This window comes from Panthera leo, chromosome C1 (genome assembly GCF_018350215.1).
Source record: "Panthera leo isolate Ple1 chromosome C1, P.leo_Ple1_pat1.1, whole genome shotgun sequence".
Taxonomy (NCBI): domain Eukaryota; kingdom Metazoa; phylum Chordata; class Mammalia; order Carnivora; family Felidae; genus Panthera; species Panthera leo.
In genome coordinates, this window is record NC_056686.1 from 85,301,120 (window position 1) to 85,326,937 (window position 25,818).

Sequence of the window (25,818 nt, forward strand, 5' to 3'; positions counted from 1 at the left end):
GGTCTGTAGCTCCTGGGAATACTCACACGATGCTGGACCCATTCGAAACAAAAGGGGGTTTAGAGGCTCACTACCTGTACCCCCACCCTTCAAAAGAGAAAATGTCTACAAAAAATTATTAAACTGTTTTCGTTTCTCAGTCTCTTAAATGGGATGAACTATTCTTACCATAACAGGCTGTTTTGAGAATTTAAAGAAGTCATATGCGATGGTTACTTACACATGGTAGGTGCTTAATAATTATTAATCTCTTTTGTGGCACGGATTGCACTATGGATGGAAACTAATCCCCTGGTGAAAGGGGTTTAACTGTAATTGAGAAGTATTTGTCAAGTGGAAGAAACAGCACAAAGAATCTTTCCAGGCCTACTGAGCACATTCCAGGGCATCCAGAAGCTCCTTGTTTCAGTTTGGGAGACCTATGCTGCCAGGATTTGAATCCTATGGGTGGAGGTTTGACTTTTCATAAGCTATTTCCAATACTCAGAAAAGGTTTTTCCTCTCCTGTGGTGTTTTTTTTTTCTCCAGTTATTCAGACTGCTGCTGCCTTAGGAATGTGCTTCGACCTCTTGGGAAATGCACTTTCTTCCTAGGCTCTGTTGAGATTCACGAACTTTATTGTGAAGGGCTTTTGTGCTTCTGGGTGTGTAAGGTGGAACGCCTGCCTTGTGCTTACAGCTCCGTTTTCTCTTCAGGCTATCCTCTGCACGCCCCTGAAGCCTACTTTCCTTATTTTAAAAAGCATAACGTGACTGCAGTCGTGAGGCTGAACAAAAAGATTTACGAGGCAAAGCGCTTCACAGACGCCGGCTTCGAGCACTATGACCTCTTCTTCATAGACGGCAGCACACCCAGTGACAACATCGTGCGAAGGTTCCTGAACATCTGCGAGAACACGGATGGGGCGATTGCGGTTCACTGCAAAGGTGCGTGAGGCCTTGGTGGTCACTGTGGTTCTGCAAGGGGATGAGGCAAAAACAGCAAATCGTGCGAAACAAAACCAGTTAGAGTCTTAGGAAAAAGAACACGAGTTTATTTTGTTTGAGAAAACTGGAACACAAACCCATTTTAATAATTCCTTCCTAAGGAAAGGTTTGCCTGGATGTGGATAATCGGTGGAGGCACTTTTTCTGGCCTTCCCTTACCAAGCCCTGCTCACTGACACCAGGCCCCATGAGGGAAATCACAGTAGCACGGTCTATGCACTGGCAGGAACAGCTTAGATAAGTACAGTTGTCAAGAGGCAAGAGTTGTTAGTTAGTTTGTTTATTTATTTATCTATTTATTTATTTGTTAGCTTTTTTTTTCCTCTTTCTTCCAGAACTGCCTCTCTCCTTTCTACCGTCCTCCACCCATCTGACATTTCATGCTCCCATTTTATGACCCAGCCGTCTGGACCCCCACTTTGCCCTCTACTTCCCCCTTCTCTAGCTAGTCTTTTGCCTAATGGACCAGAGTGTCTTCCCTGCCCATTGCTAGTGGATGGCACCATCCTGGGGTAAGCCAGCTCTTACTTGCTGCAGATGTGTTCCTGCCTCTTTGAGTGAACTGAAAGACTTGATTATATAAATGAATCTCTGCTCTCTAGGGGTGGGTACTTTGGGGCAGGAGTCCTTCAGATTATAGGAGCCCTGAGGTTTCCAGAGTCAGAAAATAAAAATACAGGATGCCCAGTTAAATTTGAATTTTTGATAAATATTGAATCCTTTTTTTTTTTTTTTTTAGTATGTTTCAAATATGTTACAGAACATACATTCTGCATCTTATCTGGTGCCCTTGTGTTGGCTACTCAGAAAACATGAAATAACATTTTCTCTAAGCCTGGTTGTTAGACTCTGAGGAGGATCAATTTCCATTTTATTTATTTATTAACAATTTTTTTAATGTTTATTTTTGAGAGAGAGAGAGAGAGAGAGAGAGACAGAGAGAGATGGTGAGTAGGGGAGGGGCAGAGAGAGACAGACACAGAATCCCAAGCAGGCTCTAAGCTCTGAGCTGTCAGCACAGAGCCTGACGTGGGACTTGAACCCACAAACTGTGAAATCATGACCTGAGCCCAAGTCAGACGCTTAACCGACTGAGTAACCCAGGTGCCCCTCAAATTCCATTTAAATTTTCCAGCATGGTGTGAGGTGTTTTACTGGGGTCTTTGATTTGAGCGACCGGAGACCTCTCTGGCCACCCTGGGATGGAGTCTAGTTCCTTACATGCAGCATTTCCTAGTGCCACTGGGTGGCGCTGCTGTCACGATTTTAAGTCTGATAACTGGTTTCTGTGGAGTTTTATGCTAATTGTCTAGTAGGTGTTGGGGATTGATTGTACTGTTCATTTCAAGTACCTAGTGCTGCTCTAACTGACTTATTCAGACAAGCATGGCTCCGGTGCTGACAGAAATTGAAATACCATTTTGTAGGCCTTTGTTTCTATGTTTAAGATTCGAGTAGGTGGAGGTACTTGGCTGACATGTGAGCGGCGACGGGGAGCTGCGTTTCGCCGGGGACCCAGAGAGATGAAAATGAGCTGCACGTGGCCCCGGTTTGCATGAGGGTTCCCTGTGTCAGGCTTCATCCACGTCAACAGAGCCTCCACCCAGCCTCTAGCCGTTTCTTAGGATGGGGGGCCCTGACCGGCAGGACGTCCTGTCTCTGGGATGGTGTGGGGGGCTCCGTTAGGAGGGTGTCACGTTGGCTCCCTGCAGACTGCTTTCAGTTGTGATCAGGTCGCAGTGGTGGAGAGCTGGTTTGCCCTGGGTGTGGGCCGTGGGCCCTCCAACTTTGCCTTTCCAGCTCATGTTGGTAAAGATCGCCCAGGCACAAGAAGAAGCCTGAGTTTCTTGCATTTCAAGTATCAGTGGAACTCCAGAGCTGATGGGCTTACAGCAGCTACCAACATTTAGGAGATACTCCTATGCCCTTTTTTAAAGTGTATTTTTGTGTCATAAAAATCAGTATTTTTCCTCAGATTAATTTGGCCTTATTTCCTAGTCAGTTAATTTTATGATTACCAACTCATAGAGCTGATCTGTGTGTCATGCTTAGATTGACAAATTCATGGGAGAAGAAATGCAAAGCTGTCATTAAAACTCAGTATCTTTTTTTTAATTGAAGTATAGTTGCTTCATTAAAACTCAGTATCTTTTTTTTTAATTGAAGTATAGTTGCTTCATTAAAACTCAGTAGTTGCTTCATTAAAACTCAGTATCTTTTTTTTTAATTGAAGTATAGTTGCTTCATTAAAACTCAGTATCTTTTTTTTTTTAATTGAAGTATAGTTGCTTCATTAAAACTCAGTATCTTTTTTTTTAATTGAAGTATAGTTGATTCACAGTGTTACATTAGTTTCAGGTGTATAGCCTAGTGATTGGACGAGTCTAAATGCTGTGCTCACCACAAGTGTAGCCACCATCTGTCACCACACAGCACTGTTATGATACCATTGACTGTATTCCCTATGCTGTCCTTTCATCCCTGTGACTTAATTCATTCCTTAACTAGAGGCCTGTGTCTCCCACTCCCCTTCACCCATTTTGGCTGTCCCTTACCTCCATCCACACTGGCAACTACCAGTTTGTTCTCTGTATTTATGGTTCTATTTCTACTTTTGTTGTTTGTTTTTGTTTTCTAGATTCCACATCTAAGTGAAATTGTATGTTGTCTTTCTGTCTGACTTATTTCACTTAGCATAATACCCTCTAGGTCCCTCCATATTGTTGCAAATGGCAAAAAAGCTCATTCTTTTTTTATGGCTGAGTAATATTCCAGTGTGTGTGAGAGTGTGTGTGTGTGGGTGTGTGTGTGCACGCGTGCATGTGTGTGTGTATCAATCACATCTTGTTTATCCATTCACCTATCAATGGACACTTACGTTGCTTCCATATCTTGGCTATTGCAAATAATGCTGCAATAAATAGGGGTGCATATATCTTTTTGAATTAGTGTTTTCATTTTTTTGGGTATCAGCATCTCTCTTGATAGCATTTGTCACCTAACTGAAATTATAAAAATGAAACTTCTTGTGTTCAGCATTCTTATTACAGATATTGTCTGTATTATATCCTAGATGTGTGAATGTTAACATTAAAAAAAATACAGTGTGTCTGTGTATTTTATACTGGAGAGGTTTTTATACTTTTATTTAAAATCAGAACTGTTAGCATCGAGCTGAGTTCTTGTATGGGAAGGTCACATTTACATGTGGTGACATCTTTTGGATAATGTTATTTCATTTGCTTCCACTTGTACACACATGTAGGATTCTTTTATAAAGATTACACCTTCAGTTTAATTACAGCTGTATTGCTTTTAATAGCATACTTATCTACTATCGGCCTGTTAATTATTTTGACATCTGCCCTAATTAAGCCAGTTTAATTTTCTGGGAATTGAAGCAGCACTGAGCATTTTAATTGAAGTACAAGGAGGAGGGAGAGAGGATCTTATCCTATGTCACATGAACTTTCATAGCTGCTGGAGAGAGAATGAATATGTCCTGCCTCAACATAAAGTGCTGTATATAGAATCAAACTAGAAATTAATTTGCTGGGAATGTGTGAAATCTTAACGATGATTGAGTATCTATAGTTTACCTTCTGGTTGTTAAAAGGGATGACTATGAATTTCTGAAAATTTCTAGCACAAACAATAATTTAAAAAATGGGAACCCTGTGATGTTCTGATATGTGATTGTTGATATTCTATAGGATTTCAGAAAGTGCCTGCCACTGTAAGGGAATCAGCATTTAACTGGGTATAAATAGAATACTTTTCAACGTCTTGTCTTGCTGTGTCAGGGAGCCCTTTAATTATGAATGCTCTAAGAAATTTGTTAAAGTTTTTATAGAAACTTAGTGAAATGTTCCTATTCTGTTGAATTGTGGTAAGAGCTCCTAACTATTGAGTGCTAAGTACATTCTTTTTATAGACCTAAATTATAGACTCTTTTTAAAACGGGGAAGCAACTTTAGTTTCAGAGAAATTTGAAAATTTTCTGCATCACCTTTTTTGGTTGTGACTGTGTGTGACTAGGAGCCTGACTGAGAGAATGAGACCCTTGCACGGGAGGGGAGCGGTCAGAGGTGGCATTGCCTCCGGAAAGGCCACCTCCTCTCCAGACGGACACCGGCATCAGTGACTCCAAGGAGGGGCTCTGGAAGGTCATTGCGCCCTGGGTCCTATGCAGCTTCCTACCGAGCTTCCCGCCAAGGTTCCTATGCCAGGCCGCCGCACTGTGTTTCCCCATGATCACCTATAGTCTCATTGGATGTCGAGAGTTAACAACTCTGCAGAGGCAGCGACTATCTGCTCTGGACAGAAACAGAAAGGCGAATTATTCTTAACGCCAACATTAAAGGGAGAGCCCCACTGAGACCATAATTAAACTTTGCTCTTTTCTAAAGCATATTGACGTTTGGTCTGGGGCAAAAGGTACTTCAGATGAAAACAGGCTACACACACACACACACAGACACACACACCCTTCATCTAACAGAACAGTGTAAATATAATATTTAAAAAGGAAGGCTTGAAGGGAAGGGAATGTCAAGCATCTATAATCATGAGCTTGATTATAATTTCATTTGCATTTTTAAGTAATCTCTACCCCCAAGGTGGGGCTCAAACTCACAACCGTGAGTTCAAGTGTTGCATGCTCCATCGACTGAGCCAGCCAGGCAACCCTTATTTGCAGTTTTGCCGTGTATTTTCAACCTGGCATTATTGCCCCCAAGGGGGAGAATTGTTTTGTGGGGGGGAACATTCTTTTTCTGTAGTCAATGCTCTACCACTGAGCTATACCCCTATCATTCTTTTTCTGTATGAAGCACAGATGTACACACAATACATAAAGAGATACGCAGTATACTGTGGCAGTAAAATTTCATCATGGGGGACAATCGGGAAAAAATGTCTTAAAGAGGCTCCTGGAGGAGACACTAATGAAAGAAACACTGATTTAAGACAGCTTTTTCGCACTTTCACATTTATGGAACTAGGATGGATCTGAACACTGGTAGCATGTTATAGTAATTGTTTCTTACTTAGTAGAACTTAAATAAGGGTGCATATTACACCCTTAGACGACTTGATGGTGTCTTAGATCTGCTGAGACATAGCATATTTCGAAGTACTGGAGAGATTAGAGAAAATATTCTCTACTTTTTGACTAGGGAAACCTGACAAAAGGACCCTTCCTTCTGGGGAAAAGATTCTTAAACATTTAAAAAAAAAAGCCGTCTGGAGTGCCTGGGTGGCTCAGTTGGTTAAGCCCTACTTCGGCTCCGGTCATGATCTTGCATTCATGAATTTGAGCCCCCATCGGGCTCTGTGCTGACAGCTCAGAGCCTGGAGCCTGCTTCGGATTCTGTGTCTCCCTCTCTCTCTGATCCTCCCCCTGCTCACTTCTCTGCTTCCCAAAAATAAATAAATGTAAAAAAAAATTAGAAACAAAGCCTTCAACTTTCCCATTTCCTTTTCTTTTTTTAACATTTATTTTGGGGAGAGTGCAAGTGGGAGAGGGGAAGGAAGGGGAAGGGGACAGAGGATCCAAAGCAGGCTCTGTGCTGACAGACTTTTCATGGATGAAATTGACCTTGTACCAGTTTTCCAGGCCAGAAATATCAGTCATCTTTGACTTTCCCTGTGACCTAGTCCAAATGTCTTTCTCATTCAGTTCTTCCTTTTTCCACCACCTTCCATCCACGTCCACGCTGCCCTATCCGTGCCCCCATCAACTCCCCTCAGCCTCCTGCCCCGTCCCCCCAGCTGCTCTCTGGCCCTTCCAGCATGGCCCGTGTGCTGCCACCAGATCCATCTGCTTTTATCATGTCACTTTCTTGCCCCCCCAAATACATGGCAGCTTTATTTTGCCCTTTCCATTAGTTAAAGGAAAAAATACAGATTTTTGCATGATAGCAGTTGATGTTGATTAGCTGTTGATATCACGAATTCTGTAATTCTTTTTAAACAAGTTGAATTTCATTCATCAAAGCATCATCTCCACATATCTGAGGAGTAATAACGCATATATGCAGGTGCTGTGACTTAATCAGTGCCCAGAGCACCATGGACCTGGCTTTGGGGTCTCCTAACAGTAGCTCGGCAGTCCTTCATGTCTTTGGAACCTCCTCACCTAAGCCTGGAACCCTCCTCTTGACTCAGGGATGCTCTTTATTCTGGCCTTTCTCATCCATCCAACCTCATTCTGCACTCGACACACGCTTACAATTCTCCAGACCAGCCAGGCTTTCGTACACCGCACCCTTTGCTGGAAATATTCTGTGACCTTCCTATTCTTTAGTGTCTGCTAAAGTCCTTGTTGGCAATGACACATTCTTTGAAGACGCCAGTGGCTCACGTGGTCCCTTCTCCTTTCCTCTGAGAGTCCAGTTCCAGGTCAAACTTCATTTCTTTGGTATTGTTTCTCGCTTACTATTCTATGGCCGCTCTGATACTCACCGTGGTAAAAAATTATATCCTATACTTGCTTATACCTGTATCTTGTGAGCCGAAAACCCTGTCCGGGGCATCTTGAATAAACACTTGACTGGCTGAATTTAATGTTTAAAAACAAATACAGAGCCACTATTTTTCTATAGGAAAAAATGCATATGATACAGATTTTAAGTTGTGGAAAAATAACTGCATACTGCCTTGCTCATGGGTGATACTTAAATAAAAATTTACAGTACTGAATCTAACTCTGAGAAACCAGATGTAGAAAGATTTAGAAAATGCTTATAAGTAAGCATTATTGGTTCAGCCCTATATAGTTTGTGAGGGGCAAGCATTCTACTTGTCTTCGTATTTCTGTTTCCAGATCTATCACAGTGCCTCATACACATTTGGTCTCAGTCAGTACCTGTAAAACGAGTGACAGAATGTGAGCTGAGTGGAAAGAATTCTGGGATGAGAATCAGGGCCATGGTGGGGGTGTGTGTGGATTTTAGTCCTAAATTCCATACTCATTTGTTATACTAATATGAGTGAATTGGTTGATATCTTTGGGCCACATTTGTTCTGGTATATGAATAACCACTACTGTTTTTGAGAACCTGTCTCTAGCTTGATAAAGTTTTTGAATATTTTTGCAAAAGGAGGGAGTCAATGTGTATTTTTTTAAAAAGATTGGCTAAAATGTAAATAAAGTCCTATCACCTTTATTTCTTTGGAGAGAGGAAAAAATACAGCAATGGTTAAAAACACTCTGAAGAAATCAGAGTTCACGATAATAACCAGTATTTCATGGAAATTCATTTCTACCTGTGTTACTTAATCTTATGTAACAGAGATTGGATTCAACATAAAGAAAATAAGCCAACACAAAAGTTGTTAGAAAATGCAGGAGCCTGGGGAAATGAAATTCGAGCACTTCTTTTTGCTTCTTTGTTCTTTCTCAGTGGACTGTGTGCTCTCCCAAGGGCAGGGGCCATGTCTCTTTTATTTGTCACCGTGTCCCTAGCTCCTAGCAGAGTACCTGGAAATAGTAGATGCTCCATCAATACCTACTGGCTGAGGAAATCATGAAATCCTGGTCTCTGATGGAGTGAAATGGAGGTTAGGATGATCATCTGATAGAGGTAGTGTTGACCTAACCATTTGTGGGTTAGGTAGTTTATGGGGCTTGATGACATCTATGGTGTCTTCCAACTTGTTTCTATGATTCCTTATTCTAAATTAAGTTATAAAAAAAACCTGGGTGCCTGGGTGGCTCAGTCGGTTAAGTGTCTGACTTCGGCTCACGTCATGATCTCACAGTTAGTGAGTTTGAGCCCCACGTCGGTCTTTGTGCTGGCAGCATGGAGCCCACTTCAGATACTCAGTCTTCCACTCTCTGCTTCTCCACCGCTTGCTCTCTCTCTCTCTCTCTCTCAAAAATTAAAAAAATAAATTTAAAAACCAACTTAACCATTTAAATAGGTTAAGAAATTGGGTGTGATGATATAATCAGTTACACTGGTAACTCAGGGGGTCACACAAACTGTTAACTGTAGATTCACCTCAGCCTGGGTTGGGGCCAAGGATGGGGAGGGTGGAGACACCTGACAGATGATATTTTGCAAGTGCTTATCATCGAACCAGCATTGGCCTAACAATATTCACAATGACAGTCATTCCCAAAGGCCCTCGGGGGTTGAACTTGATAGTTTTTCAAGACCCCTGCTCTGATTTTTCTATTTTCTTATATATGCTTCCTTTAATTATATGATCTATTTTTAGAAGACTTCTTGAGTTGGAATCATCTTTTTAAAAATTTATTTATATTTTTATTTTTTTAATTTTATTTTTTACTTTTTTAAATTTAAATCCAAATTAGTTAGCATATAGTGCAACAATGATTTCAGGAGTAGATTCCTTAGCGCCCCTTACCCATTTAGCCCATCCCCCCCTCCCACATCCCCTCCATAACCCTCTGTTTGTTCTCCATATTTATGAGTCTCTTCTGTTTTGTCCCCCTCCCTGTTTTTATATTATTTTTGTTTCCCTTCCCTTATGTTCATCTGTTTTGTCTCTTAAAGTCCTCATATGAGTGAAGTCATATGATTTTTGTCTTTCTCTGACTAATTTCACTTAGCGTAATACCCTCCAGTTCCATCCATGTAGTTGCAAATGGCAAGATTTCATTCTTTTTGATTGCCGGAGTTAGAATCATCTTTTAATCCCACATCACATACAAAGCATTACATTATCGTCTGGCTTTAAAACACTAGTATACTGGAAACCATTGCAGTTTTGGGCACGGTTTGATTTCAGTGTTTTTGTGGGTTCATATGCTATACTATTTTGTATTTCTTGGTCTGTTTCCTTTTCTTGCAGCTGGTCTTGGGAGAACAGGGACGTTGATAGCCTGTTATGTCATGAAACACTACAGGTTTACACACGCGGAAATAATTGCTTGGATCAGAATATGTCGGCCAGGCTCTATTATAGGACCGCAGCAGCACTTCCTGGAAGAGTAAGTATATGGTCCTCCTTAATGTATCCCATCCTTTTTCTGATCATTTCTACCTCTTGTTCTCCTGGTTGTGGACTATGTCAAGCCCATGGTTATAAAATGGCTGTGTTGTGAGAGAAGTCTGTGCCTCTAATGGAATATTGTTGGTTTGACAGCTAATGCATTCTAACTTTGTACCTTTTTTATCTCTTAGATCGGGTGAGAGAGGAAAATCACAGAGCCATCTCTGCCTACCTTTTTTCTGTCATTTTTTATGTGTGATCTGGCTACAGTGCAATTTTCTTATGTCATCCCACTTGACACTTTTCATTCTTTTCTTTTGTTTGCATGTCTAAAAGCAGAATGAAAAAAAAAACACAACTAAGGTCAGTCAGTGATTTCGGTGACATTGCTGCTTTCCTGACAACTAACTAAATGAATAAAGTAGCTGCAACTGAGAAGTTACCAAGGAAGAAAAAAGAGAACTAGTTGTTAGTCCTGGCCATGCTGCTAAATAGCTTTACTACTGTTATTTGCAAGAATGCTTATAAAGTCATTCATTCATTCATTCATTCAATCACATACTCATTAACTATTTGTCAAACCCTAGCCTATAAGGTGGAGAGATTTAACTCATAAGAAAACAACCCTTTCTGGTTTCCCCTTAAAATTTTTGGAATTATCACAGATTTATCCATTAATAAAATGAGGAGATGAAATTAACACTAGCTGATTTAGGTCCAGCTCTAAAATGTTATCAGTTATATCTCATACAGAAATTTTATTTTATTTTTTCTTTTTATGCTGCGATGGCTGTGCTTTGAATAACATTCTTTTCTATATAATTAAAATTTTTTCCATTTAAATTGTTTTAAGTTGGTGAGAAATGAATGGTCATGGATTTCCCAGAAAGATGCTCTAAGTAAGCCATAAGCATCTGAAATGGTTAAAAGGATTTGAGGAACCCTACTGAGGAGTTACTTTAGTTGCCAGTCCCACAGGGAATAACAAAATAGTGCTGGAATTGTGAATTTCTACCTTTGCTTCAAAGGATGATACAGAAGTAGAAAGAAATCACAACAAAAAAAAAGATAGCCAAGAATAGGATGTTTAAGAAGACAGAGGTTCCCTAGGGTTGGCCTATGAGATACAACTAAAGTAATTCTGTTATTTTAGAAGTGTATTCTTTACCAGAGTCTCAGTAGTCTCCTCTGTTTTGCATTATGTGTGTCTGTAGCATAGAGCTTGGTGCTGTGTATCTACCAGATAATAATTGCTTGTTGTAATAATTGCTTGCTGAAGTTAAATATGTACATGGCCTTAGCATTAGGAGACAGAAACCAAGACACCCATAAGCCCGGTTCTTTAAAGACATTCAATCAATCTCTTAAAATCCTTGTTTGGAAGAATGTTCATTTACTGGGTACCTACCAAATGGTCACCTTGCTGCCGGGTGCAGCTCACAAGGTGAAGAGATGTAGCTGAGAACTGCACCTAATTTTCCTGAGATGTCAGATACCACAATCCTCCCACCGCATGCCTGCACACTCCTCCCTCCTACCTCCCTGCTATGCCTCCTCTCTCTGCCACATCTCAAAATAATAACAGAAGAAATGAGGTTATGAGGCACAGACACTCTAGATCAAAGAAAAGTATTTTTTTTTTTCACTTACAGATACTTAAGCTAGAAAACTCAGGATAATTCCTTAGGTGTGAGTCCGTATTATAGTTTTCTAAGTATTTTTTCTGTAAGAATCGAGGTGCAGGAATGATTTCCTTGTATAACTGAAGCACTAAAATTAATTAAAGTCATTCAGTTAAAATCAGTCTTTTTTTTTTTTAATTTTTTTTTTAACGTTTATTTATTTTTGAGGCAGAGAGAGACAGAGCATGAACGGGGGAGGGGCAGAGAGAGAGGGAGACACAGAACCGGAAGCAGGCTCCAGGCTCTGACCTGTCAGCCCAGAGCCCGACGCGGGGCTCGAACTCACGGTCCGTGAGATCATGACCTGAGCTGAAGTCGGACGCTCAACCGACTGAGCCACCCAGGCGCCCCAAAATCGGTCTTAAAATAAGTCATTAAAGCTTAGGCCAGAACCTTCCTGAAGGCAGATTCTTTCTTTAAAGCACTAGACCTTCCATATTTTGCAATATTTCTGATAGTGCTAGCTTGGGAAAATGCCCACATCACTCCCGGGCTTTCCCAGGCTTTACTAGATCACCTCCATCAAGGTAGGCGTCCGATCTTTATAGTTCTGAGTGGCCCCGGATGTAGCATTGTGCTTTACTTGACTGTGTACACTTCTTTTGTTCTCTTCTTCTCCTCTCATATTTTTCCTTTCCAAGCCTGGGTCTTGATGTACCGCAGAGTGGAAGACATTGCTTAGTACATTTGTGACACTCATCCAACAGATATTTGTTAGGTGTGAGCTCTCTGTCGGGCAGTGCTCTTGGGCCTGGGGTTGCAGCATTGAACATGACAGACAGGAGTACTCCCTGGGTGTAATATCTCTAGGGGAAGGAGAGGACAATAAACAAATGTGTAAGTGCATATAGGAGATGGTTTCTTTCTTTCTTTTCTTTTCTTTTCTTTTTTTTAAGTTTATTTATTTTGAGAAAGCAAGCAGGGGAGAGGCAGAGAGAGAGAGGGAGACAGAATCCCAGGCAGGCTCTGTGCTGTCAGCACAGAGACCCAGTGTGTGGCTTGAACTCACAAACCATGAGGTCATGACCTGAGCCAGAATCAAGATTTGGATGCTTAACCGACTGAGCCACCCAGGTGCCCCTATATGAGATGATTTCTGACGGTGATGTGACAGTGGAGACGAGCGGTAGGGGAGGGGGTGATTGCAGGGGGCGGGAAAGCCCTTTGGATTGGTGGTCAAGGAAGGCTTCTTGAAGGAGAGCCAGAACCTTCAAGGGTTCTGGGTGAGAAGGAGCCGGTGCTGTCAGCCTGATGTGTGTCCTTGGCAGTGGGCACGCGAAGGTCCTAGTATGGCAACAAGCACACCGTTTCTGACGCCCAGAAAGAAGGCTAGTGTGGGTAGAATATAATGAGCTGGGAGTGGGTGGTTTGAGAGGTTGGCTCAGTAAATTTTCACAAAGTGGGCATACCCATGAAACCACTTTCCAGATTGGGCTATAGAACATTTACCAGCACCCAAAAGCCTCCCTTGTGCCCCTTCCATTCACCACCCAGTTCTGCCTATGTGACCATTACCCTTACTTCTAATATCATAGATGAGTTTTGCCTGATTTTAACCTTATACAAATGGAATCAGATAGTATGTGTGTCTGGCTTCTTTCAATCAGCATTATTTTATTGTTATGTTTAATTAGAGTGTATTCATTTTCATTGCCGGATAAAATTCCATTGCTTGAATGTGTAACATATTAGCTCTTCTTTTGATGGATATTTAAGTTCTGTCCAATTTGGGGCTATTACAGAGAAAGACAGATACCATATGTTTTCACTCATATATGGATCCTGAGAAACTTAACAGAAAACCACGGGGGAGGGGAAGGGGGAAAAAAAGGTTACAGAGAGAGAGGGAGGCAAACCATAAGGGAATCTTAAATACTGAGAACAAACTGAGGATTGATGGAGGTTGGGGGAGAGGGGAAGGTGGGTGATGGGCATTGAGGAGGGCACCTGTTGAGATGAGCATTAGGTGTTGTATGGAAACCAATTTGACAAAAAATTGTGTTTAATATAAAAAAAAAAGTTAAAACATCCAAATAAATAAATAAATAAATAAATAAATAAATAGATAAATAAATAAAATCAACAACAGAAAAAAAATTGGGGCTATTACATATCTTTGGTGCATCTGTCTTTGGATGTATACCTATGAGTGGAACATTCAGTTATATAGCAGGTATCTCTAAAGACTTTTCTAGAGTAAATATGCCAGGTTATATTCCCATCAACAGTGAGTGGGATTCCACTTTCTTCACATACGTACTTGATATTGTCAGTTTGTTTTGTAAATTTTTTTAAAGTTTATTTATTTTTGAGAGAGACAGAGACAGCATGAGTAGGGGAGGGGCAGAGAGAGGGAGAGAGAGAATCCCTAGCAGGCTCCGTACCACCAGCACAGAGCCCAGTGCGGTGCTAGAACCCACAAAACTATGAGATCACGACCTGACCTGAAACCAAGAGTTAGACACTTAACCGACTGAGCCACCCAGGAGCCCTGATATTGTCAGTCTTTTAACTGAAGTCATTATATTCTGCTTGCCGTGACAGTTTGCTTTGTAGTTTTAATTTGCTGTTCTCTGATAACTAATGTGGTTGAACTTTTCATGTATTTATTGGCCATTAGTGTATTCTCTTTTATGAAATATATTTTCTTATCTCTTACCTATCTTTCTATCAGACTGTCTTTTTCTTGTCGATTTGCAGGAGTCTCAGTATTCTGGTTACATGCACACTCTTCATTCTGTGGAATGCAGATATATTCTTCTACTTTTGAGGTTGCTTTTTCATTGTTCCCATATTGTCTTTTGAATAAATTTCTTAATTTTGAAGCAGTCCAGTTTCATTAATCTTTTCCTTTGTAGGTAATGCTTTTTATATTCTACTGAAGACATTTTTGTCAACCCAAAACATACCATATTCTTTTATGTTTTATTCCACAAGATCTACTAATTTCCCCCACCATATTTAGATTGATAATTGAGCAAGAATTACTTTAAAAAATATGTATATATTATGAGGGGCGCATGGGTGGCTCAGTCAGTTAAGCATCAGACTTCAGCTCAGGTCATGATCATGGTTCGTGGGTTCGAGCCCTGTGTCGGGCTCTGTGCTGACAGCTCAGAGCCTGGAGTGTGCTTCAGATTGTGTCTCCCTCTCTCTCTGCCCCTCCTCTGCTTGTGCTCTCCCTCTATCAAAAATAAAATCGACATTAAAAAAATTTTTTAAGAATATATTGTGAGATAGGAACCCAGGGCCTTTTTTTTCTTCCTGAATGGATACCTAGTTGACCCAGGAGAATTTATCAAAAAGACCACCCTTGTCACATTTCTAAAGTGTCACCTTTATTATAAACCAAGTGTGTGTACACATGTGAGTTTGTTTCTGGACTCTGTACTCCAGTCTGTGTTAATTTGTCTGTCTTGACACGAGTACCTCCATGTTATAATTGCTGCAGTTTTATTTATTTTATTTTATTTTATTTTATTTTATTTTATTTTATTTTATTTTATTTTATTTTATTTTTTTATTTTATTTTATTTTATTTTATTTTATTTTATTTTATTATTTTATTTTTAATTCTTTTAATGTTTATTTGTTTTTGAGAAAGAGAGAGAGAGAGTATGAGTGGGTGAGGGGCAGAGAGAGAGGGGAGACACAGAATCTGAAGCAGGCTCCAGGCTCTGAGTTGACAGCACAGAGCCCAATGCAGGGCTCAAACCCATGAACCATGAGATCATGACCTGAGCCAAAACCAAGAGTCAGACGCTTAACCGACTGAGCCACCCAGGTGCCCCTATTTGCTGCAGTTTTAAAATTAATCTTGGTACCTGGGAGTGTAAACCCTCCATCTTTGATCGTATTTGAGATTGCTTTTACCTTCTGTTATCTAGGTCTTCTTTAACTTCTCTCAATTTTAAAAATATTGCTAGTTTTCTGTGATGAGGTATTGTGTGTCTTTTGTGCATTTATTCCTACATATTTGAAGTTATTGAATGCATTAGAAAAGGTATTATTTTTTAGGTTTTATTTTCTGATTGTTTAAAGCTGGTACTTAGAAATACAATTGATTTTTTATTTTAGAGTATATATTCACTTATTTATTTATTTATTTATTTTTAAGTTTTTAAAAAAAAATTTTTTTTAATGTTTATTTATTTTTGAGACAGAGACAGAGCATGAACGGGGGTGGGTCAGAGAGAGAGGGAGGCACAGAATCTGAAGCAGGCTCCAGGCTCTGAGCTGTTAGCACAGAGCCCGATGTGGGGCTCAAACTCACGGACCGTGAGATCATGACCTGAGCCGAAGTCGGACGCTTAACCGACTGAGCCACCCAGGCACCCCTGTTTTTAAGTTTTTTAAAAAAAATTTTTAATTCAAGTTAGTTAACATACAGTGTAGTCTTGGCTTCAGGAGTGGAACTCAGTGATTCATCTCTTACATATGACACCCAGGGCTCATCCTGAAAAGTGCCCTCCTTAGTACCCATCACACATTTAACTCATCCCTCCACCCACCTCCCCTACAGCAACCTTCAGTTTGTTCTCTGTATTTAGGAGTCTCTTATGGTTTGACTCTCTCTTTGTTTTTATCTTATTTTTCTTTCCCTTCCCCTATGCTTATCTCCTGTGTTTCTCAAATTCCACATGAGTGAAATCATATGATATCTGTGTTCTTCTGACTTATTTTACATAGCATATTCCATCCACGTTGTTGCAAATAGAAAGATTTCAGTCTTTTTGATTGCCAAGTAGTATTCCATTGTGTGTATATATATCTATATATATATTACATCTTCACATAGGTTTTTAAATCGAGGTATAATACACATACAATAAAATGTAAAGATCTTAGTTCTGTGAGTTTTCACAATTATGTATACTTGTGTAACCACAACACAAGACAAGATACAGAACATTTTCAACACCCTAGGAAGTTCTCTTATGTTCCTGTTCAGTTTGTTTCCCCCGTCACACTCCAAAAGCAATCTCTTTCTTTCTTTTTTAAAAATTGAGGTATAACTGACATTTAACATACTAGTTTCAGATAGTACAACGTGATGATTTGGGATTTCTACACATTGCAAAATGATCACCACATTTTAAATCTAGTTTTAAACTGTCATTATACATAGTTGCAGAATTTTTTTCTTGTGGTGAGAATTTTTAAGATCTATTCTCTAAGAACTTTCAAATATACAAATACAGTATTATTAAATAGTCATCATGCTGCATATTACATCCTCTGGACTTACTTATCTTGTAACTGGAAGTTTGTTCCTTTTGACCCCCTTCTAGCAACCACCCCCCACTTCTGGGAACCACCATCTGTTCTCTGTATCTATGAGCTTAGTTTTATTTTGTTTTTGTTTTTGTTTTGTGGATTCCACATATAAGTAAGATCATATGGGATTTGTTTTCTCTGTCTGACTTATTTCACTTAGCATAATGCCCTCAAGGTCCATCCATATTGTCACAAATAGCAAGATTTCCTTTGTTTTTATGGCTGAATATTTCATTTTACACACACACACACACACATATATATATATATATATATATATATATATATATATACACACACATATATATGTGTGTATACATACACGTGTATATATATATATATATATATATATATATATATATATACATGTGTATATACATATATATGTAAAATGAAATATATATATATATATATATATATATATATATATATATATATGTATGTATATGACACATTTCCTTTATCTGTTCATCTACCACACATGCTTAGGTTGTTTCTATGTTTGGCTATTGTAAGTAGTGCTATAATGAAGTGCAGATAATTTTTTGAGTTAGTGTTTTTATTCTCTACATATGAATGCACAGATTGTGTGGTAGTTCTATGTTAATTTTTTGAGGCACCTCCGTACTGTTTTCCACAGTAAGTGCACCAATTTATATTCCCACTCATTGCACACAGGGGTTCCCTTTTAATCACTTTCTAACTTCTAGCACCATAGCTTTGTTTTGCTTGTTCTTGGGTTTTTTTTCTTCACAGAATATTGTTTTTGAGATACATTCATGTTAAGTATATCAGTAGTTTGTTTCTTTTTATTACTTAGTATTCCATTACGTAAATGTATCATGACATATTGACCCATACAACTGTTGATGGATATTTGGGTGATGTTTAGTTTTTGGTTATTATGAATGAAACTGCTGTGAATATTCTTCTGCCAGTCTTTTTGTGGATATGTGTCTAAATTCCCTTTATTTAAATACCTAGGAGGGGGATCTGGGTGGGTCAGTAGGTTGAGCATCCAACTTCAGCTCGGGTCATGCTCTCGCGGTCTGTGGGTTTGAGCCCCGTGTCGGGCTCTGTGCTGACAGCTCGGAGCCTGGAGCCTTCTTCGGATTCTGTGTCTCCCTCTCTCTCTGCACCTCCCCCAGTCGCACTTTGTCTCTCTCTCTCTCAGAAATGAATAAACATTAAAAAAAAATTTAATACCTAGGAATGAAGTTCTGGATCATAGGGTTAGATATAGTTTAACTTTATAAAGAACAATTTTCCAAGGTGGTTAAATCATTTTATATACTACTTGAATGAGTAGGAGTTCTAATTGTTCCACATCTTTGCCAACATTTTGTTTTGTAAACTTGTTTTTGGGTCAAGAGTGGAGCCATTCTGGTTGGTGTGAAATAGTCTCTGAATCTGTATTTTCCTGATGACTTATGATGTTGAACATCTTTCCATATACATACGTATCTTTTGTGAGATGTTTGGCCAAGTCTTTGCCTATTAAATTTTTTGTCTTTTTGTTGATTGTAGTAGTTTTTAAAATATATTTTATGTTATTTTATTTTTTTAACATCAAATATATTTAATTTTTCCCACCACCCCTCCTTTTCTTGCAGAATTTCCAAGGTATTATTTTATTTTAAAAACATTTTCTGAACTTACTACAAAACCATTATTTTTCACACTGCTATATACAGAGTTGATGGAAAATATATTGTTTTTCTACAAATTATTTAATATTAGGAACAGCAGTTAAAAGTTGTATGTTGCATCTTTACACAAGGCACTGCTTTTCAGTGAGATTTTTTTTTTAAAGTTGAGGTGTAACTGACATACAACATTACATTAGTTTCAAGTGTATAACAATGATTTGATATATGTATGTATATTTTAGATATAAGTCTTTTGTCAAATATATGTGCTGTGTGTCTTTTAATGAACAGAACTTAAAATTTTGCTGTAATTGGTTTTTGAAAATCAGGCATATATCTTGTAACCTTACTAATTTCACTTGCTAGTTCTGGTAGTTTTCCTTTTTTTCCTTATTGCTAAGATTTCCAGTACAGTGTTAGAGGTGGTGAAGATGAACATTCTTGTCTTGCTCTTAATATTAGAGGGAAAGCATTCAGTCTTTCGCCATTAAATATGGTGGTAGCTGTGGGGCTTTCACAGAGGACTTTTATCTGAATGAGGACATTTCCTTCCATTTCCTTCCAGTTTATTGAGAGTCTCTATTAATAATGGGTATTGAATTTTCTCAGTTTTTTCCTACACCTATCGAGATAATCATATAATTTTTTCTCCTTTATTCTGCTAATGTGAATCACATTGATTTTCAAATGTGAAGCTATGATGGTTATGATGTGCTTTTATGTTTTCATATGGCTGGATTTGATATGCTAATGTTTTCTTAAGGATTTTTGTGCCTGTATTTATGAAAGGTAATGATGGGTGATTTTCTTTTCTTGTAATACTTTTAAGTTTTGGTATCAAGGTTATGCTGACTTCATAAGATGAATTGTGAGGCATTTCCATCTCTATTTTCTAAAAAGAATATTATAAGATGGTATTAATTGGATTTGAGGGGTAGGATAGGGAATTAGGAGATGAGTCGTTTGGAGATAAGGGTCTAGTTGATGTTGGATGACCTGGAAGGGTTAGTCTTGTTGTGTGATGGGTTAAGCCAGGGTGTGTGCCATGATGGGTTTGGTTCTGAAAGTCTTTTAGAGCCAGGTGGTGGGTCATCAGTAGAAGCCCTGAGGTAAGGGCCATCAGGTGACTTTCTATTAAGCAATTCCTGGGGGTATGGTGGTCAAGGGGATGAGCAAGGCTCCCCAGTGGGACCACTTGATTAGGTGTCTGGAAGAGGAGTGTGAGGTACCCAGGTACTCTCCATTGCACTGCAGGGTGGTGCTGTGGCCCACTGGTGGGCAGGTGCCGGGTCACAGGAAGCCTGAGGTGCTGTAGTGACTATATACCTATGTTCATTTCCTTCCCTGTTTTTAACAATACTTTCTGGAAAGTAGATTTCACATTTTACATGCCTTTCTCTAACCATTCTGAACATAACCTCAACCCTTCTCCTAAGCTCCGTTATATATATATATATGTGTGTGTGTGTGTGTGTGTGTGTGTGTGTGTGTGTGTGTGTGTGTTGTGTATACACACACTGTTAATTAGAATTTTTATTCTGAGATTAACATGCAGTTGTAAGAAATAATAGGGCTCCTATGTATTTACCCAATTTCCCTGCATGCTAATATCTTGCAAAATTACAGTATAATACTGCAATCAGGATTTAACATTTATGCAATTAAGAGACAGACCTATCGCTACGTTCCTCACATTGCCTTTTTATAGCCACACTCATTTTTTTCCTGCCCTTATCCTCTTGAACTTCTGACAGCTGCTGATGTGTTCTCCATGTATATGTTATATCATTTTGAGAATATTATGTATATGGAATCATAGAGTATGCAGCCTTTTAGGCTGGGCCTTTTCCATTCAGTGTAATTCTCCAGAGGTTCATCCAGGCTGCTGCACATATCAGTAACGTGTTCCTTCTTATGGCTCAGTAGTATTCCAGGGTTTGAATGTACTGCTGTTTGTTAACCATGAAGAATGGCTGTGTTGTTTATAGTTTTTGGCTATTATGAATAGAGATGCTATAAATGTTTGTATCTAGATTGTCATGTGAGCATAAGTTTTCATTTCTCTGGGATAAGTGCCCAAGACTACAGTTGCTGAGTTGTGTGGTACATGTTTAGTTTTATAAGAAACTGTCAAACTGTTTTCTAGAGTGGCTGTTTAATTTTACATTCTCACCAACAATGCATGAATGATTGAGTTTTTCTTTATATTTTCCAGCATTTGGTAATGTTGCTGTTTTTTATTTTAGTCGTTCAGATAGGTGTATAATGATATATCATTATGGTTAATCTGCATTTCCCTAGTAAGTAACAATGAGCAACTTCTCATGTACTTATTTGCCATCCATGTATCTTTTTGGCGAAGTGTCTATTCAAATCTTTTATCCATTCTTTGTTGAATTGTTTGTTTTCTCATTATTGAGTTTTTAGAGTTCTTTTTACATTCTCGCTCCTAGTTTTTTATCTGATAGATATTTTGAAAATATGTTCTCTCAGTCTATAGCTTGTCTTTCATTCTCTAAATAGGATCTTTCACAGAGGAAAAATTTTAAATTTTGATAAAGTCCCATTTATCATTTTTTTTCATTTTTTTAGATGAGGCTTTTAGTATCAAACCTAAGATCTCTCTGCTTAGCTCTGGATCCCCATGATTTTTCAGGTTTTTTCTAAAAGGTTTGTAGTTATGTGTTTTCATTTAAGTTGGTGATTCATTTTGAGTTAATTTTTGTGGGAGGTGTGAGACTTAGGTCAAGGTTCATTTTTTTTTTTTTTTTTGCCTGTGGATGTCCAGTTGCTCCAGGACTGTTTGTTGAAAAGGTTATCCTTTCTCCCTTGAATTGCTTTGACGTCTTTGTTATGAAGGTCATAGGTATAGATCTACTTCTTTGTTCTTTATTCTGTGTGTTCCATGGGTGTATATGTCTGTCCTTCTAATACCACACTCTTTTGATACTGTACCTATATCCTAAGCCTTAACATTGGAAGAGTGGTTCCTCTTACTTTCTACTTCTTTAACAAAATGTCTTCAGAAGGCCATATCCTCTTCTTTTTTGTGTAAATTTTAAGATAATGTCATCCATATCTACAGAAAAATCATGCTGCGATTGGGATAGGCATGGATTAAACCTCTATCTCGATTTGGGGAGGATTGACCTCTTTAGTACTATAGAGTTTTCCAGTCCATAAACACAATATGTCTCTTCATTTATTTAGATCTCTTTTGATTTCTTTCATTAGCATTGTGTAGCTTTCTCCATAATGTCCTATTTTGTTAGATTTACATACAATGTCAACTTGTATGTAGATTTACGTACAATGTCTACATACAAGTCCTATTTTGTTAGATTTACACCTAAGTATTTCACTTTCTTTTGAGTGATTATAAATAGTATTATATTTTAAATTTGGGTGTTCATTGCTAGTATGTAGAAATACAGTTGATTTTCTATCTATGTTTATTTTGTATCCTGAAATTTAGGGGTGTGTGTGTGTGTGTGTGTGTGTGTGTGTGTGTGTGTGTGTATGCACACATGTGAGTTCCTGGGCACTTCTGCAAAGACAATCATGTTGTCTGCAGATAGGGACAGTTTTATTTCCTTTCCAATCTGCATGTCTTTTATTTTCTTCTCTTCCCTTGGTATAGTTTGAACTTCTAGCACTATGATGAATAAGAGTGGTTAGAGCAGACATTCTTTACTTGTTCCCAATCTTGGGGTTAGGGGGAAGCATCTAGGCATTCATCATTATATGTAATGTTAATTAGAGGGTTGCTATAGATGTACTTTATCAAGTGGAGGAGATTCCCCTCCATTTTCCCAAAAGTTTTTATCATGAATAGGTATTGAATTTTGTCAAATCCTTTTTCTGCATTGATTGGTACGATCATGCCATTTTCTTCATTATCCTGTTAATGTGGTGGATTGCATTGATTTTTAAAAATAAAGTTTATTTATTTATTTTGAGAGACAGAGGGGTGGGGGAGAGAAGGAGAGAGGTATAGAGAAAAACAAAGAAAGCTCAAACTGAGTACTTACAACATCCACCCTCCTGACTGGGGAAGCCCCCTGGGCTCTGGTGAAGAGCTGGCTGGAGTCCTGTTTGAGGGTCCTGGGCAGAGTGTCCTCCCCTCAGGTGAGACTTCCAGCTAGCTATTCCCACCAGGGCAATACATATACTACCTGAGTGTGATCTATGGTCAGTCATTAAGTTTGCTTATGTGCAGTCCTGAGTGAGCTGTCTTAACTGTGACACACATCCGTATGGCCAACAGGCACATGAAAAGATGCTCAATGTCGCTCCTCATCAGGGAAATACAAATCAAAACCACACTCAGATACCACCTCACGCCAGTCAGAGTGGCCAAAATGAACAAATCAGGAGACTATAGATGCTGGAGAGGATGTGGAGAAACAGGAACCCTCTTGTACTGTTGGTGGGAATGCAAACTGGTGCAGCCACTCTGGAAAACAGTGTGGAGGTTCCTCAAAAAATTAAAAATAGGCCTACCCTATGACCCAGCAGTAGCACTGCTAGGAATTTACCCATGGGATACAGGAGTACTGATGCATAGGGGCACTTGTACCCCAATGTTTATAGCAGCACTCTCAACAATAGCCAAATTATGGAAAGAGCCTAAATGTCCATCAACTGATGAATGGATAAAGAAATTGTGGTTTATATACACAATGGAGTACTACGTGGCAATGAGAAAGAATGAAATATAGCCCTTTGTAGCAATGTGGATAGAACTGGAGAGTGTTATGCTAAGTGAAATAAGTCATACAGAGAAAGACAGATACCATATGTTTTCACTCTTATGTGGATCCTGAGAAACTTAACAGAAACCCATGGGGGAGGGGAAGGAAAAAAAAAAAAAGAGGTTAGAGTGGGAGAGAGCCAAAGCATAAGAGACTCCTAAAAACTGAGAACAAATGAGGGTTGATGGGGGGTGGGAGGGAAGGGAGGATGGGTGATGGGTATTGAAGAGGGCATCTTTTGGGATGAGCACTGGGTGTTGTATGGAAACCAATTTGACAATACATTTCAAAAAAAAAAAAAATTAACTGTGTCTCACAATCTTAGGAGCCTGGGCATCTGCACATTCCTCTTCCCACCCTGATCCATTCCAAGGGGCCAGTCTGGTCTGGCTCAAGGAAGAGGCTGAGGCACGTTAATTCCTCTTGGAGTCAGGAACAGAAGGGCCAGTTCTGATCCTGAGTCCAGATATGGAGTACAAGCCAAGTACGCCTCCATGACTGCATTCGTGCAGCTCTGGGCAGAAATGCATGACAAATCACACCAACAGCTTCTATTGAATTGATTGAATATGATTGAATCAATCAAAGGCTGAATTGAATTCAATCAATGATTGAACTGATGTACTTTGAAGCTGGAGGAAGGGGCCATAAGCCAAGGAATATGGGCAGCCACTAGCTGCTGAAAAAAACAAGGAAAACAGATTCTCCCTTTAGAGCCTCCAGAAAGAATCAAGCCTGCCAATACCTTGACTTTAGCTCAGTGAAACCAATGTTGGCCTTCTGACTTCCAGAAGTGTTTGAAAGTAAATAAGTATTCTTCTGAACCACTAGGTGTTTGTCAATGTGTTAGAGCAGCTTTGCATAGATAGGAAGCTCATGGATGTGTGTAGATAGTGTATACTGGTGTAGATAGTCAGTAACTATGTACAGTAGGATACACAGATCCTCTGTGAACATGGGCATTCTGAACTTCTCTCATTCATCACAGTGCTACTTTGGGCTATTTAAAGTAGGAGAGTCCTGAGATCCACATGTTATTTAAAGAACACTGGGATGCAGCCATGTGTAAGATGAATAGGGTAGAGGGAGATTGAAAAAGGACTATTGCCATCTAAAGGGGATGGGTCTTGGGGCACCTGGGTGGCTCAGCTGGTTAAGCGTCTGACTTCCGCTCAGGTCATGATCTCATGGTTCATGAGTTGGAGCCCCACATCGGGCTCTGTGCTGAAAGCCCAGAGCCTGGATCCTGCTTCGTATTCTGTGTCTCTCTCTCTCTCTGCCCACCACCCACCACCACCCCCCCCCCTTGCCCCACCTCTAGCTCATGCTCTGTCTCTGTATTTCTCAAAAATAAATAAAAAACACATTAAAAATTAAAAAAAGTAAGAGGAATGGGTCTTGTTGAAGGGGCTAGAAGTTAGAGTGAGGGGTTAGAGATGGGTGGGTACCAGGGATGTTTCAAGGAAGTCAGTCTCAGGCTTTGAAGCCTGACTAATGATGAGAGATGAAGAGAGTGACACCAACAATGACGCAAAAGCATGAATAAGTCACACATTCATTAAGAAAAAAGTAAGAGGATTAAAAAGTTTTCTGACAGGTTTTCATCTGTCAAAAATGACTGTACAGGTTAGAGGGGTTATATTCTTTTAGAAGTGAAAGTGCCACTCAGTGCCTTTTAGGTAAGATAAATTCTAAATCTGTGACTTTAGGGAAGCACACCCTGCTAGTCCTCAAAGACCAAAATATGGCCAGGTGTTTGATTTCTGCATCTTGAAGAAAACTTCCTCTATCTCCCCAGCAGTAAAAGGGATGTTTATTAGCATCCTCGTGAGTTGATGAACTTCCGTATTGACAGATCAAGACCTCTTCCTTGTTATGGTCTGAAATCTTATAGTTCAGTTTTTTCTTAGGATATAAATAAAATCGTTTGCAAAACAACGATCAAATGTTTTTTTCTTCTACTCGAAACTGTTGTTCTTAAGCTGAAAATTCCACTGTGAACCCCAAATCTGTGTTCTACCAACCATCCTCAAAGTTTTTAAAATGATGCACAAACACATCTCTTTTATTATTGAACCAAGTCTAAACTCATCCTTCACAGGGACAGCCTGTGGAAATCCAGAGGTGGGATCAGGCTGCTTTTATGATTTGTGTGATTCTATGTATGGAATGCTCAGTTTGTGGCACTGTGCTGATCTCTGGATCATGATCCATTAAAACTTTCATTCATTAGAAAGGAAGCCTTCAGGGGCTGGTATTGGGTTTCCACAGGGGCTTTAGCCTAGGAAGATTCTTTTCTATGGGCCTGATATAATAATGTTGTTTTTTACTTATGCATTTATTTTTAATTTAAAAAATTTTATTGAGATGTAATTGACATAACATTATATTCGTTTCAGGTGTACAACATAATATTTGATATTTGTATATATTGTGGAATAATCACCACAATAAGTCTAGAACGTCCATCACCACAACTAGTTACAAATTTCTTTTTCTTGTGATG

General features: G+C 39.1%; 1 protein-coding gene across 7 annotated transcripts in view; it reads left to right on the forward strand.

Moving 5' to 3' along the window:
• The window catches only part of CDC14A (cell division cycle 14A), a 184,970-nt gene that overhangs the window by 107,553 nt on the left and 51,599 nt on the right, over nucleotides 1-25,818 (forward strand). For all 7 annotated transcript variants that reach the window (XM_042953050.1, XM_042953047.1, XM_042953049.1 and 4 more), the window contains 2 exons: nucleotides 696-926; nucleotides 9,810-9,948. In XM_042953050.1, the coding sequence (XP_042808984.1) occupies nucleotides 696-926; nucleotides 9,810-9,948 (370 nt within the window). The remainder of the gene's footprint in view (nucleotides 1-695; nucleotides 927-9,809; nucleotides 9,949-25,818) is intronic.